General features: G+C 37.1%; 1 protein-coding gene across 2 annotated transcripts in view; it reads right to left on the bottom strand.

Moving 5' to 3' along the window:
* NTNG1 (netrin G1) overlaps positions 1-20481 on the bottom strand; it is a 334261-nt gene that overhangs the window by 47482 nt on the left and 266298 nt on the right. The window contains exons 7-9 of one of the 2 annotated variants that reach the window (XM_057536007.1): positions 18605-18664; positions 10636-10803; positions 4997-5131 (exon numbers count right to left, since the gene is read on the bottom strand). The exons of the other annotated variant lie outside the window; for it this stretch is intronic. Coding sequence (XP_057391990.1) covers positions 4997-5131; positions 10636-10803; positions 18605-18664 — 363 coding nt within the window. The remainder of the gene's footprint in view (positions 1-4996; positions 5132-10635; positions 10804-18604; positions 18665-20481) is intronic. 2 annotated transcript variants of the gene reach the window in all.

Raw genomic sequence — 20481 nt, 5'->3', positions numbered from 1 at the left:
AAACAAAATCGATAAACCATTGGCCAGACTCATCAAGAATAAGAGGGAGGACTCAAATCAATAAAATTAGAAATGAAAAAGGAGAAGTTACAACAGACACCGCGAAAATACAAAGCATGCTAAGAGACTACTACAAGCAACTCTATGCCAATAAAATGGACAACCTGGAAGAAATGAACAAATTCTTAGAAAGGTATAACCTTCCAAGCCTGAATCAGGAAGAAACAGAAAATATGAACAGACAATCACAAATAATGAAGTTGAAACCGTGATTAAAAATCTTCCAACAAACAAAAGTCCAGGACCAGATGGCTTCACATGTGAATTCTTTCAAACATTTAGAGAAGAGCTAACACCCATCCTTCTCAGACTCTTCCAAAAAACTGCAGGGGAAGGAACACTCCCAAACTCATTCTATGAGGCCACCATCACCCTGATACCAAAACCAGACAAAGATACTACAAAAAAAGAAAATTACAGACCAATATCACTGATGAATATAGATGCAAAACTCTTCAACAAAATACTAGCAAACAGAACCCAACAACACATTAAAAGGATCATACACCATGATCAAGTGGGATTTATCCTAGGGATGCAAGGATTCTTAATATATGCAAATCAATCCATGTGATTCACCATATTAACAAACTGAAGAATAAAAACCATATGATCATCTCAATAGATGCAGAGAAAGCTTTTGACAAAATTCAACACCCATTTATGATAAAAAACTCTTCAGAAAGTGGGCATAGAGGGAACCAACCTCAACATAATAAAGGCCATATATGACAAACCCACAGCCAACATCATTCTCAATGGTGAAAAACTGAAAGCATTTCCTCTAAGATCAGGAACAAGACAAGGACGTCCACTCTCGCCACTATTATTCAACATAGTTTTGGAAGTCCCAGCCACGGCAATCAGGGAAGAAAAAGAAATAAAAGGAATACAAATTGGAAAAGAAGAAGTAAAACTGTCACTGTTTGCAGATAACATGATACTATACATAAAGAATCCTAAAGATGCCACCAGTAAACTACTAGAGCTAATCAATGAATTTGGTAAAGTTGCAGGATACAAAATTAATGCACAGAAATCTCTTGCATTCCTATATACTAATGATGAAAAATCTGAAAGAGAAATTAAGGAAACACTCCCATTTACCATTGCAACAAAAAGAATAAAATACCTAGGAATAAACCTACCTAGGGAGACAAAAGACCTGTATGCCGAGAAGTATGAGACACTGATGAAAGAAATAAAAGATGATACCAACAGATGGAGAGATATACCATGTTCCTGGATTGGAAGAATCAATATTGTGAAAATGACTATACTACCCAAAGCAATCTACAGATTCAATGCAATCCCTATCAAATTATCAATGGCATTTTTTACAGAACTAGAATAAAAGATCTTAAAATTTGTATGGAGACAGAAAAGACCCCGAATAGCCAAAGCAGTCTTGAGGGAAAAAAGCAGAGCTGGAGTAATCAGACTCCCTGACTTCAGACTATACTACAAAGCTACAGTAATCAAGACAATATGGTACTGGCACAAAAACAGAAATATAGATCAATGGAACAGGATAGAAAGCCCAGAGATAAACCCACACACCTATGGTCAACTAATCTATGACAAAGGAGGCAAGGATATACAATGGAGAAAAGACAGTCTCTTCAATAAGTCGTGCTGGGAAAACTGGACAGCTACATGTAAAAGAATGAAATTAGAACACTCCCTAACACCATACACAAAAATAAACTCAAAATGGATTTGAGACCTAAATGTAAGACTGGACACTATAAAACTCTTAGTGGAAAACATAGGAAGAACACTCTTTGATATAAATCACAGCAAGATCTTTTTTGATCCACCTCCTAGAGTAATGGAAATAAAAACAAAAATAAACAAATGGGACCTAATGAAACTTCAAAGCTTTTGCACAGCAAAGGAAACCATAAATAAGATGAAAAGACAACCTTAAGAATGGGAGAAAATATTTGCAAACGAATCAATGGACAAAGAATTAATCTCCAAAATATATAAACAGCTCATGCTGGTCAATATTAAAAAAACAAACAACCCAATCCCAAAATGGGCAGAGAACTAAATAGACATGTATCCAAAGAAGACATACAGATGGCCAAGAAGCACATGAAAGGCTGCTCAACATCACTAATTATTAGAGAAATGCAAATCAAAACTACAATGAGGTATCACCTCACACCAGTTAGAATGGGCATCATCAAAAAATCTACAAACAACAAATGCTGGAGAGGGTGTGGAGAAAAGGGAACCCTCTTTCACTGTGGGAATGTAAATTGATACAGCCACTGTGGAGAACAGTATGGAGGTTTGTTAAAAAACTAAAAATAGAATTACCATATGACCAGCAATCCCACTACTGGGCATATACACAGAGAAAACCATAATTCAAAAAGACACATGCACCCCAATGTTCATTGCAGCACTATTTACAATAGCCAGGTCATGGAGGCAACCTAAATGCCCATTGACAGACGAATGGATAAAGAAGATGTGGTACATATATACAATGGAATATTACTCAGCCATAAAAAGGAACGAAATTGGGTCATTTGTAGAGACGTGGATGGACCTAGAGACTGTCATACTGAGTGAAGTAAGTCAGAAAGAGAAAAACAAATATCGTATATTGATGCATGTATGTGGAACCTAGAAAAATGGTACAGATGAACCGGTTAGCAGGGCAGAAATAGAGACACAGATGTAGAGAAGAAACGTATGGACACCAAGGGGGGAAAGTGGCAGGGGGTGGGGTGGTGCTGTGATGAATTGGGAGATTGGGATTGACATGTATACACTGATGTGTATAAAATAGATGAGTAATATGAACCTGCTGTATAAAAAAATAAATAAAATAAAATTCAAAAATTCAAAAAAAAAATAAAAAAGAAATACTCAAGAGGATAAAGCATTTACTCCTATAATCTCACTGATCTACATACCAAGGATGTAGGGTGCTGGAGCTGAGGCATGGAGGGTTTTGTACACCATACAGCCTTTATGTGGTAGGGTCATGCTTAAATCCAGTCTTCCAATGCCAGAAGGAAAAATTTGAGGACATTACATTTTTTATAATACTTCAGGAAATTAACACAGAAAAATCAAGTTAGGCCCTTTTTTGGGCATACATTTCCTCTAAGGCTAGATTAATTTTCCTTTCCAATGTCTTTCCCTGATTACACTTCAGGAACCCATTCATTAGGTCCTGTTGCATCAGGTAAACTACATGAGACTTTCCCTTTGAGAAGGTGTTTCTTCATTATAAAGTCTCCTCATTCCTTATGCTTTGAATCTTGGTGCTGGTTTCGGCCCCTCCTTTGTCTCTCCTTCTCTCCTCCTGACTGTCAGCCTTCTTTGGGCCTCTACATCTAGATGTTCCAGGACTGATGACTTATCCTCTGAGTCCTGGCTCCTCACATTGTTTTTGGGATCCCAAACTCATTCAGACCCTTAAGGTGCTTTCTGGGAACCTACGGTGTGTACAACGTTAAAACCATGGCCTTATCCAGAGCTTATGTGCAGAAGTGCTGCCTGACTTCTCACTATTTGATGCTTTTAATGATTCTCCAGCACGGCTGGAGATGTTCACCCTCCAGCTTCTAGATCCCATCCTAACCTTGGCCTGCTCAGTGCCAAATCTCTCAATTATCACCATAGTTCACTGCTGTCCATGGCATTAGTATGGTAGTAAATTTCACTTTGGCTTTATAATATGTAGAAATGTAGCCTCCAGATAACTATACATTCCATAAGTAGCAGATAAAATATTCTGTACATCCCTGGTAGAAACCTGCTTTAGATAGTTCGTGCATGCTGACAATTTTTCAAGTGAAAAGTAAGCAAAAAACCTCTAGAGCTGTGCTGTCCAATATGGTAGACTTATGTGTCTATTAAGCCTTGCAATATGGCTAGTTCTAATTGAGAGTTCTGTAAGCATTAAACATCTGATTTCAAGGACTATGAAAAATGTAAAATATATCCTTAACAACTTTAACATTAATTCTATGTTGAAATGATAATATTTCAGTTTTTTTTTTTTGGATAAAACAAGTTGTTAAAATCCACTTCTATTTATTTTTACTTTTTTAAATGTGGATAACAATACAGTTAAAGTTACATGTGTGGCTTGCATGATTTTGTATTGGACTGCGCTCTCCAGAGGCTTTGCCTGGTGGCTCTTTGATATTAGTAAGCTGACTGTGTACAGATAGAGGAAAATTAATGCAGAATTAAAATGCAAAAAAGGTTATGAATGACAGGAGGAAGCTTCTGCTCAGATTTTAAAATTTCTGTTCCCTGAATACACCAACATGCCACCTGCCTTGACAAGCTTTTAAGAACGCCTGATAATCCTCAGAGAAATGAAGCTGAACCAAATGGCATCTGTCTAAGGCTCACTGCAAGGTGCCTAACCTCAGAGGCTTAAAATCAATATTGATTTTCATCATTTATTTAATCCTGGCATTTAAATATCCCTTAGATTTATTACCTTTAGGTTTTTGGTTCAGATTCAGTGATGGGTATGATACAAGGGTGGTAATAAGTTATGTAGATATCATTTAATTTATGAACTCTGGAGCTCCAGGGTAGTTCAAGAAATATATTAACCGCATACACATCACCCTTCATTTTGCAGTAAGATTTCTAAGCTGGGTCCCTATTGTGCCACTTAATTTATGGTCTGGCCAGGTACATGGATCTGCGTACAGTATTTCAGTGTAAGTTTCTCCAGCCATCAGAGGGGACGAAGATGGGCTTCAAAGGAGCCAGCTGGACAGCTGATGGATTGCTCTCTTTCCTATCCATAGGCTGAGGCATTATGTAGTTTTTAAAGCTTGTCAGCGGTTTGGGCCTTTTTCTGCTCTGAGAAGCTGCACGCACCGGCCTAGACAAGCAGAATCAGCCATGCTGCAGCAGGCAGAGGACAGCTCCCAGAGTTACTTACGTTGACAGCCGTAGTGCCAGGAATTTCCCGGCAGACACTCATCACACTTAGGCCCTGTTGTTCCAGTCTTACACTCACAAAATCCTGAGCCATTACAACGATCATGGACTGAGCCCAAAGGGTTACAATAACACTCTGTAGAAACAAGACAACACACAGGCTGGAGACAAGTCCGCATGGCTTATAAGGTATCAACACAGGAGTGTTGCTTACTTAAATGCATCACTTAAAGAAAGGCGTCCACTAATGAAATGCTTTGGCAAATATGGCTATTTCAGGTCCATTTATTTATTTGCTCAGCCTTCCATGATATCATTTTTCTGTTATGGGAGGAAATCATCTGAAAACCTCCAAGGAAATAAGACATCATGCTCTTCACTGGTAACAGATCGTAATGGAGTTTCCATTTGTTAGGGCATTTTTAGATGGTTTAATGAACGCAATGAGAAGTTTACATATCAAGGATAAATCAATATGCCATCAGTGTAAAATCTGTTTTAAATTATTCAAATGAGCTTATCGGCTACACTCAAAATTTGAGAACTGCTGAACATTGTTAAAGTGGAATATGAATGCACTTTGTTCATTCAAAGTCAGTTTTACTTTATGATTTGGGATGGTGCTTTATATATATATTTATACTATGTTGTGATGAGCCTTTAGATATTGTATCTGCTACACATGTTAAGTTAGTATAGCTTTTATGCAACCTAGATTAACAATCATGAAAGGAAAATGAATTTTGTAATCCTAAATAAATTTCAACATAGGCGTAATTTAAGACTTGTATCATTATAATGTCTATGGACAGAACAATATAACTTTGTGTAATAAAAAGTAAATAGAATAATTTCTTGATTCCTCACACATTATTATGCAGGATATTTTTACTTCTGAAGCTCTGTTTTTCTTAAAGCCTGAATCAGAAATACGAATTCCTTAGGCTTCCATTAGCTTGAAAGGTAACAGCAGCTATTTTCCAGCTTTTGGAATTTGTAGGTCAAAGTTACTTTCTTTGTAATCCCACTGTATAATACTGGGCAAGTTATTATGCCCCTCTGTCTCTTGATTTCCTTTATTTTAAAATGGTCCCATTAGGAGGTTTTCATGTCAAAAAACCAAATAAAATCACACCAAGCAACTAACCAAGCAACCAACTGTGAGAAACCCTGAGGATTTTAGTTTACTAACTTTAAGTTTAGCATCTTAGATTGGCCATGGAGATTCAGGGTTTACTGTTAAATAGAGAGGTTTGGTTCTGTTTTTGTCATAGGGACTAATCAGATAATTTCTTCAAAGAATGTGGAGTACCTTAGAATCATTATTTATTTCATGTTGAGTAAGTCAATTTTGAAGTTCAGCATTCTTAAGATACAAATATTTGTATGACTAAGAGTAACATACATAGGTAAAAATAAAACCAAATAAAGTCTAAAATGCTCTCTCCTTGTCTGGACTGATTTGCACTTAATAATTGGAGTTTTATTTTAAATTGGCATTTTCTATTTTAATGTGTGTATATACAGCAGTTGTTTAAAACATTTTTAAATAGCAATTTTGTTGTGGCTTTAAAAATACACACATACACACACACACACTATAAGTATATACCTATAGCAAGACTACTATAATATGTTTCTTACTATTTAAAGTGTATAAGTTGACAATGAATCACCAACATTTCATAAGCCGGGGAGTAGAGTTACATCTGGCCAATACGAATTCATATACCGTGTTAGTCAATTAGCCCGTAACAACTGATTAATATAAAGTTTTAGATGTAAAAAAAAAGTAAACAAAATTTTTAGAAATGTGGAACATCTAAACCACGGTACATCTCAGTGGTTGTCATACAAAAGGTGGTAAGTGTAATGTTAGTCAGGAAAATAAGTGACAAGGAGAGGTGGGGTCTACAATCCACATTACATACAAATAATTTAGTTTAAAAAATATCATTTCTGGAACGATGGTCAATGGTAGATGTTGGGGTGATGAGGATGGCCTTGGAGAATTATATTTTATTCCATGAAACTAGGAAGAATATGCAGGACTGTTAGACCAAAAAACAACATGAAATACTTTTGGAAGTCTGATTAAAAAGTTATACTACAGTTGATTTATAAGTATTAGAAGTGTCTTATGTTTGCTTTGTTTTACAGAAGGTACCTCTGATTACCTGATCTTGGGTTTCCAGGGGAATGAAAACAATAATACATCATAATGGGAGATATGTTTAGTAGCAACTGCTGAGCCCTGCATTTCATTCAGATGTCAAGCTTGTTATCAGGGATTATTAGCAGTGATTACCCAAGGTCACATATCCTCTAGCTTCCTGCTTAATGTTCGAGTTTATGTGAAATGGAAGCATGCAAGGATGTCATCCTCATGAAATTGCTGCATCATACAGGCTAATCACATGCATCTTTGGAAACATGGCTGGCTTGGAATTTGTATGAAAATGGGGAAATTTACCAGGAATCACAAAGCAGCGATCACTGTGACAACACGGAATAGCGTGCATTTTATATTTGCCATCATATAAAATGATGCAAATAGTTTAAGACATCTATTTCAACACAGTCAACATTGTGTCAAAGATATGTGCTGTTCCCTCATAGCCAGGGTGGTGGATTTCATTGCCAATTGTTAAAGAAATGGCGAAGTGCCTTTTTTCCCCCTTAAGTTTAGAGACAGCTTAGATGAAGCTCAAATTTTCAGAGATGAGTGCCTAATTCTGTGAAAGTGAATTGGGTAAATATCCATTCATTTTCATTAGTGCTTTCTATACAAAATGGCATTAAAATGAACTCTTAGCTACTTGTGGTATATCCTCTCAAATTTAATTCTCAGCCCTGCCGCAAGCCCTTTGGGGAACTTAAATGTAAAAAATAGCGAATAGGTTCGTGCTGCCCCGTAGGGCAAACCCTGGTAATGGAGCTACAGGCTTCCAATGGCCTTCAGAGAGCAAACCTCAGCCTCCGTCTCATGCCCAGGCAGCCTGACAGCTCTGCCCTTGGTCCCTCAAGTGGGAAAAGTGGAAGCTATAACTCTTTTAGGAAACTTTTGTACGCTTATAGAAACTAAAGACAAAAGATAGACTGTATGTAGCATATACCAGCTAGCCAAATTTTTCAGTTCATTCTTTAAAAACAATTTTACCCCTTAGGAAAGAGAAACAATTTAAGGAATTTTGGTATGCGGAGGTATACTGTAGCTAATTTTAATGGTATCTAAAAATACTCATCTTTGTGTTTATCTGTATCCACTTGGTTTGAAGAGTACAAAATACTGAATAGGGGTATGTTTACCTCAATAATATAAAATCCTCTCCAAGATTTATAACTTTAATTAACGAAGTTTCTAGAAAGGGAGAAAAGAACTGCGTTTGATTTTTTTTAAGTAGAAATAAATACAATAATGTATATTAAGCTTTCCATTCATCTGTATTTTACATGATTTAAAAGACAAAAGCTGAATGGCAACTTCTTGTCTGTGGATAATCAAATATGGATTTATAACAGAACTATGCCTCTTAGAATTAGACAGGAAGTGTGGATTTTGTAGTTTATAGATTACTTTAGAACAGGAACAGGGGAGGACTTCATTAGAATAGAATACTTTGTGTAAAATATATCGGGATATTGTTAAGTTACCTGCTATGAGAAATTTTATGGAATAAAATCTTTTCTTTTAAGGTCTTTTTCTTTGATTTATTGAAAATAATATGAAATTGATATTGCAAAACATTTACATCTTATTGTAATGTTTTGTATTTTGAAAAAACTGATTAGGTTTTATTCCTGTATTCCTAGTGTTCCTATTTATTGTACCTTTTCCCTTGTTAACATATTTACAGTATGACATTTATATATTTTTACAAATGACATTCAGCAAAATGTAACTGCATTCAGAATTCAGACAGCTATGTGCCTTTTGGTTTTTATTAATATTCTCAAATCTTTGTAACCCAAATGTTATAAAGGCAATTGAACTTCTGTTCACAAGCTCATAGTGGAATTGCTGCTGTCACCCTAAAAACATACCATAAGTAAAAGTCTGACAAGCTTAGCTTTGCTAATTGTGTCAGGGTAGTTGGGAGAAAGCGTTCAAAAGCTTTGAAGTCAGGAAACTAACTCTTTACTAAAGCTGTATGATTTGGGTCAATTTGCCTTACTTTTCTCAACTAGAAAATAGGGGAAATTATCAGTGGAGTACTTACCACCATGGTTTTGTTAATGAGGATTAAGTAAAAACAAAACAAACAAACAAACAAAAAACATACTTGCAAGTCAGTTCACAGTTTACCAAGTGTTTCCTGTGCATCCCATATGACACCAATTTGACCAGGAGTTTTCAACAACTTACCTAAGGCACACACAGCTATTAAATAGCAAACTGGGACTTGAACCCAGCTCTCCAGCCTCTAAGTCCAGGGATTTCTCCACTAATTCACAAATAATAAGGAAGCACTTTGAAAATTAGAACATACTATAGACATAAACAGTATTATAAAAACTTGGCCCATTTTAACTGAAAAAACTTGTCCAGCTATTTTAAATGACACTTGGCAAATAACTATATAACCTTGACAATCCAATCAGAAGACAATGATTCCAGAATTGCAGATTGATTTGATTTCTTTTTTGATGAAAAGATCACCTTTCATTTTTCAGCTTGTGTATTCTATCTAGTCTTTATGTGAAAAAAATCTACCTTTAACATTGGTTGCCTATGTATTACCTATTGGTGTGGTAACAGATACATATATACCCTTCACCATTTTGAATATATGCACTTCTTCAAAGTACATTATGAAGTGAAATTCCATTTCTTATTTCTTATCTTTCATCAGCTCCCTTTCTTAAAGATAGGTTCTACTATGCAAAAGGTAGGAGAAGCTTCTTTGGATGGGAAGGGCACCTGGTTCTCTCCAGTTGACATTATCAGTCATCACGGGGGGGTGGAAAGAATGCTCAAGGGAATTCTGTGCCCCCAGTTTTCCAGGGCTCATGAACTTTGGAAGCTAAGAGAATTAATTGTCTTGAATAGTTTTGAAAAATTGCTTCTCCTTTTGAGGGCTATAGGAAAATTCAATAAGTGGAATTTCATTACTATGGATGGAAAAGCCAGGCAAACTTCTACATTACCAATTGCTAATGGCTTTCAATTCCAAATGGGAATATTTTAAATCAATATTAGTTGATTACCAATTATTTACAAAAGTTTGTATCCTAATCTCATATCTATAATTAAAAACCTTATAATGAGTTTACATTTTGAAAGCTGAGTGTACAACTTAAGACTTTAAGATCAGGTTGAAATGACCAGGTGTTAAGATTTCATGCAAAAAAAAAAAAAAAAAAAAAAAGAAAAACAAAAAGAATTACTTCATCTCTTAAACATGACTTTTCAGCTCATCATCTTTAAAGCAACAATTAGACAAGGATTCAAAATACATCCCCCAACTATGATTTCAATCAGCACAAGTGAAATCTTTAAGTCTACCACAAGGATGTTTTCTCCATTGAGAAAGTTCATTCTGGCTCAGCTGTGGTGCAAATCACCGGCCTCTCCACCTTAAATAGCTCCCCATCTCGTGAAAGGCACAGAACAATAGCTGAAATTATAATGGAACTGACCTATGCACACATTCTCATCGTCCAGCTGTGCAGAAGCATTTCTGAAGTAGCCCAGCCTGCATAACTCACAGTGCTGCCCTCTAGTGTTGTGTTTACAGCTCACGCAAATGACTGTATTTAGCAGATCGATATAACTGCATCGATTGGAGTGGCCGAAGCATTCACAATCTTGCAAGGAAGAACAGAAATGTATACAGAGTGTATACAGTCGCAGAATAACAGCACACTACATGCTTGGATAAAATGAGAAGCGGAGAAAAGATGGCGGAATGGCATTACATGTATGTGATTCCACATGACACATGGTGAGCGCAGGTGGTTGTGACTGGCATGGAAGGAGCATCTGTTTCAGGCAGGAGAGAAAGATTGGACATTCAGAACATGATCGGAGAGTGTTAATTCTTGGCAGACAATATGAACAGAAGCATTTGCAGGTGTATACCTTTTAAAATTTGGGAAGACTCTGTTTCCATTGATGCAAAAGTCTAATTTTTGCACATTGAAAACTTCACTGTCTTTGCATCACTCCCCTCATTTTCTCTTCATATTTGCAATCTTAAAAAAGAAGGAAGGATGAATGTCGGCATCTAAGGCCTGAGTCTGCCATCACCCATGGCTCCTTTCTTTAGAGTCTTACTATCATTTGTGTCAAGACAGTAACTCAGTCAGAGTTTCACAGAAGAAATCACGGCAAATTTAATAGGGATCTAGACAGCTAAACAACTCTTTATTTTTGTTTTTTCCAAATGGTAAGAGGAGAAGATGACTTCTGTAAGCCTTTCATCAGGCCAAATCTGCATGTTTGCTTATGTGTGAGAGAGAGAGAATACAAAAAACAGGGAGATGATTGGTATGAAAAAAGTGCTCTTAAGATTTCCTTTTCTTGCAAGTTTCAAGCTAAGTCTGCTACAAAAGAAGAGTCAGGCAGCTACTGTACCCTCAGATTGCTTTTCCTTTGTCTCCCCCAAATGTTGGAGGTGCCTCTGAGGCTTAGGGGTGATGGTGATAAGAACTAGACGAGGAGACGTAGGGAAGGGTGGAGAGTGACTAGATCGTCTCTCTTTTGCACCTCAACCAAAGCAAGTCATTAATCTAATTCAACCTTTTTAAAAGAAGTAAAAACAAAGCCTCTATTGGTGCAATAGCTACTAGATCAGACAGAAAAAAATGTGTGAGAAGTAACTAGGTAGGGAATCTGTTTCATCTCCTCAAATATGGGGGCAGGCCTAGCTCACATTTACAAGGGAGGTCAATTATGAAACTGCAAACCTTGTTTGCCTAAAAATATCCCGCTCATTAGTGTCTGGCTTTTATTTTATCCCACCAGGAAGCCAAACACAGTCACTATTTGAGCTCATTTATTCATTCACTCAATAAGTAATATATTCGGTTGGTCTATGTGTCAGGCACTATGTGAGGTACTGAGTTAGTCTTTTGGCCTAGATTAAAATTTTGGAAGTATTGCATTTGATGACCAGAGTAAAAATGAGTAAGTGTTGTCAAAATAATAAGGAAGGGTGATTATGTTTTATTTTTTTTTTTCTGTTACGTTGGCCAAAAAGTTCATTTGGGTTTTTCTATAAGATGTTACAGAAAAACCCAAACGAACTTTTTGGCTAACCCAATAAATTAACATACTGACACTCATCAGAACAGTGTGGATTCATTTGTATGAGAGCCAGTTACTACAGTAGAGAGCTGAGGTCAAGGTCCCAACAGAATGAAATCAAATTTGGATAGAAGCAGAGGAGGACACTGGAAATGGTGAAGAGTGGAAGACACCCAGGAATAGGGTTAGCACCCTGGAGAACCCAGATGCTTAAAAGAAAGGCAAGAAGAATGGGAGGTTCCTGAAGGCAAGCCCCTGCCTTTACAGGAGGCTAGTTTTGTCACGGTGTGCATGTGTGCTAGGGGTGGGGAGTGGGGGTGGGGAGTTGGAGGAACCAGCGGGAGAAGGAGAGTTCTGGGAGAAGGAGGCCATATGGGCGATGGGGTAAGAAAATCCTGCAAAAATTTTGTAGTTAAGGCATGCCAAATTAATAATAATAATAGCAACAAGAAAGATAATAGAATTACATATCACCAAATTAAATTCTCTTAGAAAACAAGCATTTCACCCCCATACATTCTATCTCGCTGAGTTCAACCTTGTTTAAGCTGGCATTTCTGACTCCCTAGGAAACCTAAAGGGCCTCTCCAACCTTCCTTAGTTGAGGGTTCGGAACAGGGAGAATCTTTCTGGCCTGGAGCCACCTCAGGGTAGTACTTGCAGGGAGGAGACCCATGTCCCGAATCTAATTGCTTCCCAAGGACTTCTTCAGAGCTGCCTGGAATTCCGGAGGCATGGGCACACACACCCTGTCCTCAGGCTCTCCCTCTCTAGAAGAGGCCCCCAAGTGGTTACTGTTCTTCACATAACCCCATCCTAGGTTGGTTCTTGGTGTACCTAATATAATTAATCCAGATTTTTTCAAAAGAATCTTTTATGTGCATAAATTCATCCTAGGAACTTTTCAGAACCACATAGACGTAAGTCCTTGTTGTCAAGAAGCTCGTTTAGTGGGTAAGACAAACATGTGCTCAGATAACTAGAAAAAAAAGAGGACGTGCTTAAAAACAAAAACAAACAGAGACACAAAGTGATATAAGGAGAAATTCATTTCACTTGAGGAGAATTAGGAAAAACTAAGTTAAAACTAAATCTTCCATGAGGGCCAGTATGGTTTATTTAACAAAAAAAAAAAAAAAAAAGGAGGAAACGAGCATTTCCAGTGAAAGGAATAGAGTGTGCAAAGACATGACATTGGGAAATGGGAGAGAACAGGGCTGGAGAAGTATCATAACATGGTTCCTTTGTGGATAAGATCTACCCAATAGCCAATACTATTGGAAGTATTGAATGGTTCCTTTGTGGATAAGATCTACCCAATGCTGGGCTTCATCTGACAAAGCTTTACTCACCAAAAAACGTGTCTGTAGACATCCAAGTTCAATCAAGACCCAATTCATGAATCTCTGTAGACACTGTTACCTACTATTCTTTGAATTTAATGAATAGTATGCATTTCTGTGACATTCACTATTTGTTTCTGGGTTTTGTTTGAAAATCAATTTATTAATTTTGATAGGAGAGTTAAATAATGTAAATTCTATAAATAATTATATACAAAACCATACACAGCTAAACACTCAATATCACAAACTTCTTCCAGAAGATAAGTGGATACTTTAAATGTCTTATAACCTAAGAAATGAGCTAATAGTAACTTTATACCTTTAAAACTTCTAAGACTCTTCTGAGACTTTGATAAAGCTGTCTTCTCTGACCATGGTGTATTTGAGAATATAAAATGATAAAAAGATCTTTGAAAGTGATTTGAAACACATGAGAGCACTATATAAATGCAAGACATTTCAGATGTAATTATTAGACTGCTGTATTATTTTTCAGTTTTCTGTTAATTTCCCACTCTTTAGGAACTGTTCTTTCCACATAGGCCCAGAATCCATGAATGATCATTAATGATAGAGTTAGAGCTGCACTATCTTATTAAGATCCTGAAGGGATGATATTAAAAGTTCAATAATTCTTTGATCCTCTAATTCACTGACCTACCATTTCCTCCTTTCCCTTTTTACAAAATACAGAGTTCATGGTCCATTCTTACAATCATTTCCTTTTATATGCTCTCATCTCCCTCACCCTCAACTCCCCGCCCCCAATTACAGTCTCCTGGGAAAATCTGATCCTGGTTAAATCCAACTCTCCACTTCTCCATGCCTACACCCCAGCAGCTAAATGTGGCTGGAGTTTTTTTCCAACTATTTTGAAACAAGTCTCACTTTAAATTCATGACCATAAACTTCAATGAGGCCCTCAGGGCATTCTGGCAACACTTCCTGAATCAGGAGGCTTCTGGGCCACCACTCTCTCTTGGTTCACCTCCTTCCCCACCTACCATTGCTTCTTCCTCTCTTCTGCTTTTTGTTGTATCTTCTCAAATGACTCAGGGCTTAGCCCTTGGACCTCTTGGCTCTTTAGGCTCACTAAGAGCCAGGGTTTTTTACCCAACCTCATGACTACATAAACCATCAATATGCTGACCTTTCCAAAATAGTTATTTCCAGCCTGGACCAACTTCCCAGTTAGTTAGTGAGACTTCATCCAGACTAATATATTCAACTGCCTTCTTAATGTCTCCATTTGGACATTTAATAGATATCTCAACTTTAACATGTTCAAAACTGAGCTCATAGGTTACCTTCCCAAGCCTGCCACTTACATGGGTAGCCGGCTCTGTCTAAGTAAATGACAACTCTATTCCTCCAATTGCTTAGGTCAAAATTCCTGGAGTTGTTCTTGACACCAATCTTTTTCTCATCCCTCTCTACCCACGCCCCCAACCAATCAATCAGCAGATCCTCTTGACTACACGTTTAAAATACATTCTAAATCTCACCACCTCTCACCATCTCATCTTTAGTTAAGGGCACTTGGATTATTGCTGTTGTCCTCAAACTGCTTCCCTGGCTTCCATCCTTGTGACAGTCTCCTCCACACAGCAGTCAGAGTGACTCTTTTAAAACTTAAATTAGGTCATGACATCCTTTTGCCCATAATCCTAATGGCTTCCTGCCTCATTCAGAATAAAAGGCAGAGTTTGAATTCATTCATTCCCAATTGATCTGGGCTCATTGCTATCACTCTCCTCCTCACTCGCTGTACAATACTTTCAGGTTGCTCTGCAAACATGCCAAGCACTTCCCCAGGGCCTTTGCATTTGCTGTTACCTCTGTCTGGTCTACTCCTCCCCGAGACTTCCCTATGACTTGCTTCCTCACTTTGTTTTTAGGTCCTGCTCAAAGAAAATGCTGTGACTACTCTATCTGAAATAACAGCTCCTGACCCAAACACATGAATCCCCCCTCCCACATTTACTAATCCTGTTTAATTTTTTTGTAAACCTAGAGTATCTGAAAACTAAATTAAAAAAAAAATTTCTCCCCTATACTTTGAGTGTAAATACATGTGTGCAGACTGTGTCCATTTTGTCCACAGATGTAAACAGAACTCAAAATACTAAGCACTCAAAAAATGTTGTCTAATGAATGAATCAATGAGTCAACAAATCAGTGATGATCCTGAGGCATCTTACTTTGGGAAACAGAGGAAGACACAGAGGAAAGTTATGTTTAAATTCATTCCTTCACCATTCAAATTCTGTCAGAGTCTGGCTATATCCTAAATATTAAAGAGTTGAGAAAAACAACAGCCATACATCACACTATAACTGAGTTATTAAATATTTTAGCTGAAAATTGACTATATGTCTATGCAGATTAGTTTAGGTAGGAAAAAGGAGATTTCCAAAAATTGCTATGGTTTTATACACTTTTGCAATCTCAAATCACACTGTAGGCTATATTTTATTTTTCAGACAAGTTTTAATTACTGTTGTGTAAACAAGCTAACAGGGTTCTCTAAAACACATTTTCATGGTGAAGCATGGCATGCGTTGGCAATGCATATTTATTGAGGACCACCTTATACCAGGGGACAACTTGAACGAGGCCCAGTCCTAAGCGAGAATCATAGCCCTAGACCAACGAGCCATGTTGGACCATGAAGCCCAGTCCTGAAGAGTCCAGTGCAGAGTTTCTCAACCTCAGCACTACTGACATCTTAGGCCAAATAATCCATGGTTTTCCCATATGTTGTAGGATATTCAGAAGCATTCCTGGCCTCTACCCACTAGAAGCAGTAGCAACTCCCAAGCTGTGACAACCAAAAGTTCCCTGGGGGAGCAAAATCCCCCATCTGACGTATATGACATCATATAAGGCAGTTATGATAATATGGTACGTAAGAAATGACTAGTTAAGCGAGCAGCATTTTAGAAGAAGGAGAGTTCACAGTTGTCTTTCTAGATCAGGAAAGATCCAAACCTCTTCTAAGGTTTAAAGACACTTTCTGACTGAGACTGGCTGGGGAAGACCTGGGGAGGTAAGAGTTATAGAAAAACAAAAGGTTGGAGAGAAAGAGAATGAAAGAAAAAGAATATTAAGAATAGGAAGGGGGGTGTTTGTTAAATGTCTTGGTGTCTTCTTTCTTACTGTTCCCCATGTTGCCTCTAATTCCATTATTACATCACCAATGTTCCGTAATATGACATATGTTACGGAATATAAGATAAAGTACTCTGAATGTGGCACAGCTAGGTTTATTTATATATGTTGGGGCCAAATGAGGAAAGTTTATTCAAAGTCAGAGCTGGTGGAAATTTACTGTAGTCACTCAAAAAGAAAGGATTTGGAAAAAAAGACTTTAGATAGACAGAAGGCGAAGGAATTAGAATTCTTATAAAGTATTTTCCCTTCACTGCATTAGCAAAGTCGCAAGCCTCCAGGGGCCTCCCCCAGGGATGGGAATGAAGTGGCTGCAGCATTTTCCTGATTCTTACCCACCCCCAACTCTGTCTTGCAACCTTAGGTAGCTTTTGAAGCCCTTCCATGTACATCATTTGATAACAATCTGGATTATTCTATGATAAATCTCCTTCATTAGGTGGCTTCTTCCTGCCTGTGGAAATGTGTTCAGATCTCATTAGTGCTGTGACCCCAAGAAACTAGAGATTCAATGATACGGGGTCAAATTTCAGGTCAAGAGTCCTCTTGTATATCCAGTGCTTGATGTGACAGAAAAAAGATGGACTCTATAAGGTCCCTAATGCTTCCTTTCTCCTTCACCTCTTTGGTTTCTCTGTGTAGGTTTGCATATCATAGATAAGGAGGGACATCCCTACTGTGGCATCAACGACTAGCTTATTATATGCACACATGCCCAAATAGGCTTGACACCCTATGAACTTGTGGCTGCTCTGTTCCTAAGGAACTTCGTTCCCCAAATTTCAAATCCACTTGGATTCCCCTCAAAAGGGCACTGCCAATGTTTGAGATGTAAAAGTACATTGTGAGGAAAGTTTAAGACATGGTTTAAATATCATCGGTTTCCCTTTTCCATCTTCTGACCAGCTTCCTCCTTTTCTCTATATGACACAGAAGGAACAATTCAAGTTGGTTAAAATCTGGAAAATGATTTGACTCTTTTCAATAAGGAATAGGGAAGCTATTATGGTCATTTTCACCAAGTGGGTCAAACCAAATTCAGGTATTGTTAATAAATATATTTCTTTGTAAGAGGTGTTTCATGAAAAAAAAAACCCAAAAACTCCCTAAAACATGACATATACCCAACAGTCAAGGGTGGAAAACAAGACACACCTGTCACATAGGACATTTAAAGGAAAATGGTGAAATAAAAACAGAAGTCTTTATGTTTCCTGAAAAATCTTCAGTCTGTGAATGACAGATGCTAGCTGGAATGGGCCATTCATGAGTCACAGATGAGATTCTGCTCACTTTCATTTAAAGAAAGTAATGTAACTATTATTTTTGGGTCATAATCAATGCTTAACCCAGTGTAGTTCTTCACTGGTATTTGTTCAAATTCATTTCAAACAATATTTGGAAGTAGAAATTCCAAGGTATTTCATTTGTCAAATGGGCACCATACATGAACCTACCATTCTGTTCTCATGAAAAGCATCCTTGAAACTCACTGTAAGTGAGTTTCCTTATTTTCAATGCAAATGAGTGACAATGTTAATACTCTAACATTCATGTTCCAAACAGGAACCTAAAGTGTTATAATTCTTATTCACACATTAATCTTTCAGAAAACAAATATTGCAGCATTTTAAATTTGCAGCAGTCAAATTTCTGAGTGAAGCATTTTTTTTCCTCTTACAGATGACATTCTCAGTACTGTTTGATGCATTGATCGTTATCAGTCAACATGCCTCACCAATAAGCTGATGGGTACACTTCACAGATATTCCAGATTCATACAGTGTAATGTTTCACAACACATAACACCATGAAATCACTGTATGAATCCAAGAATTCCTACCTCTCTTGTGGTTTGCAACTTGAACAGAAGAAACTGTTGACAAAGCTAATTTGGGAGCAACTGGATAGGTTTAAAAGAATGAACAGCACATTAGAAACAGTAGTGAAACGTTCAAATTGTAATTACTTATCATCAACCCGCTTGAAAAGTGGCCCTATATGAAGAGAATATTTGTATTTGTTGTTCCTGGGAGTTTGCTTCGATCACAAAGGAAGTCTTGTATTTGGCTGAAAATGGTTTGACCTTGTCAGTAATAAAGTTTAGAGGCTTTATTTTCAGAGGCAAAAAGAATTACCATTTAAATCAAGAATCCAGTTATGCAGAGATTATTCCAATAACAATATGGATATTAGGATCCCCTACTGTTCTTCTCTTAAAATAGTAGTTGCGTTGTTGAGTTACTTAGCAATATCATTGCCTCAATTCACCATGTCTTTCTCTCTGTGTAACCATAATCTCATCTACATATAAACCAGTTAGATTATTTTTGCTGAATTGATTAGAAATGACAGATAGTCACAATGGTCAACCATTCAGCGGACTCTGGATCTCAGTCTCAGAGTCACCTCGAATCTGTCCACCTTTCAAAAATGTAGTCTTTTTCTCAACATTTATTACCTATATGATATCAGTTTGTTAATGGCAGGAATTTCTGTCTAAGTTTGCCTGCCTTTCTTTTCCAATTGTTCCTGAAGTGTTGCTTGTGAAAATAGCAAAAACAAGATAGAGCCTGATGTTCTTTGCAGATGTTGACCAGATAAATTATGTTTGCACAGAACTGACCTCTGCTAGAAAGTGCACCTTTAGCTAAAATGTCAAGTTCAAGCACTTTATTCAACTGTGAGCTTCTCAAATAAATTTATTTGAACTCTTTATCCACATTGTAAAAAAGTGCAACTGGCATTAACTAAAGATATTTCTGAAAGCTTTTAGTCTTGTGACACTCACAGAAAACAAAGCAAAATAATTAAATGGGTCTGTTTCAGGTTTTAAACAATGCATAATCTTCTTCAGCACAAAACTTACTGTGGAGAAGTGTTAAGTCTTAGATCCTGTCTTGTATAATTTGTTGAGCTATGAAATTCAATGGGAAATACTGAGTGACAGTTCACTGAAGATGCTCTCATTGAACTTGCCAAGGAACAAAGCCACTAAACCTTCCCACAATCCTCATAGAATTATACTAATGGGTTGAGCTTGATCTGTATTTCTTCTTCCACATATGTATGCAGAAACTTGAAAAAATTCATTTGGAGCGGATGATTAAGATAATTCTATTTGCTAGTAATATATGTATCTAGGACAGTCTTGATTTCATCACTCTGATCAAGGACTGAAAATGCAGCCCTTCCAATTTGACTCCTCAACAAATTGCTAATATATTTTGTTTTGCTTAGCAGATATTTCCTGGTTCCTCCTTTTGCTCATTTCCTCCTCCATCTGTATTCATTAGAGCTTAAAAGGAACATCCTGTATATAACAAAGGAAGGTGGAAGCCAAAGGTGTGCCTTTTTTTTGTGAGAAGGAAAGACGCAAAAGAAGACAACTTTCTTTCAATATAAACTATTTATATACGTCTATGTATATCTATAGGCTAGACGTTAATGTAATTTTAACATTACACTGAATCTTATGAATTTTATTGGTCAGTTTTTAAAGGTTCTATTTCTTCCTGTGTAATCACACTGCTGTCTGTCAGTTTCTTTCATTTATTTATTTATTTATTTATTTATTATGTTAGAAGTCAGAAAATAATTACTGCTCTAAGGACAGAGAGAAAACAGGTTGTTCTTAATCCTGGCAGAAATTATTGGTAATTCATAAAGGATAAAAGAGGGAAAGCCTCGGCAGAGAAAATACACTATGACGTTGAAGGG

The sequence above is a fragment of the Balaenoptera acutorostrata genome, chromosome 1, assembly GCF_949987535.1.
Source record: "Balaenoptera acutorostrata chromosome 1, mBalAcu1.1, whole genome shotgun sequence".
In the NCBI taxonomy this organism is placed as follows: domain Eukaryota; kingdom Metazoa; phylum Chordata; class Mammalia; order Artiodactyla; family Balaenopteridae; genus Balaenoptera; species Balaenoptera acutorostrata.
This window is presented reverse-complemented; position numbering and strand designations above follow the sequence as displayed.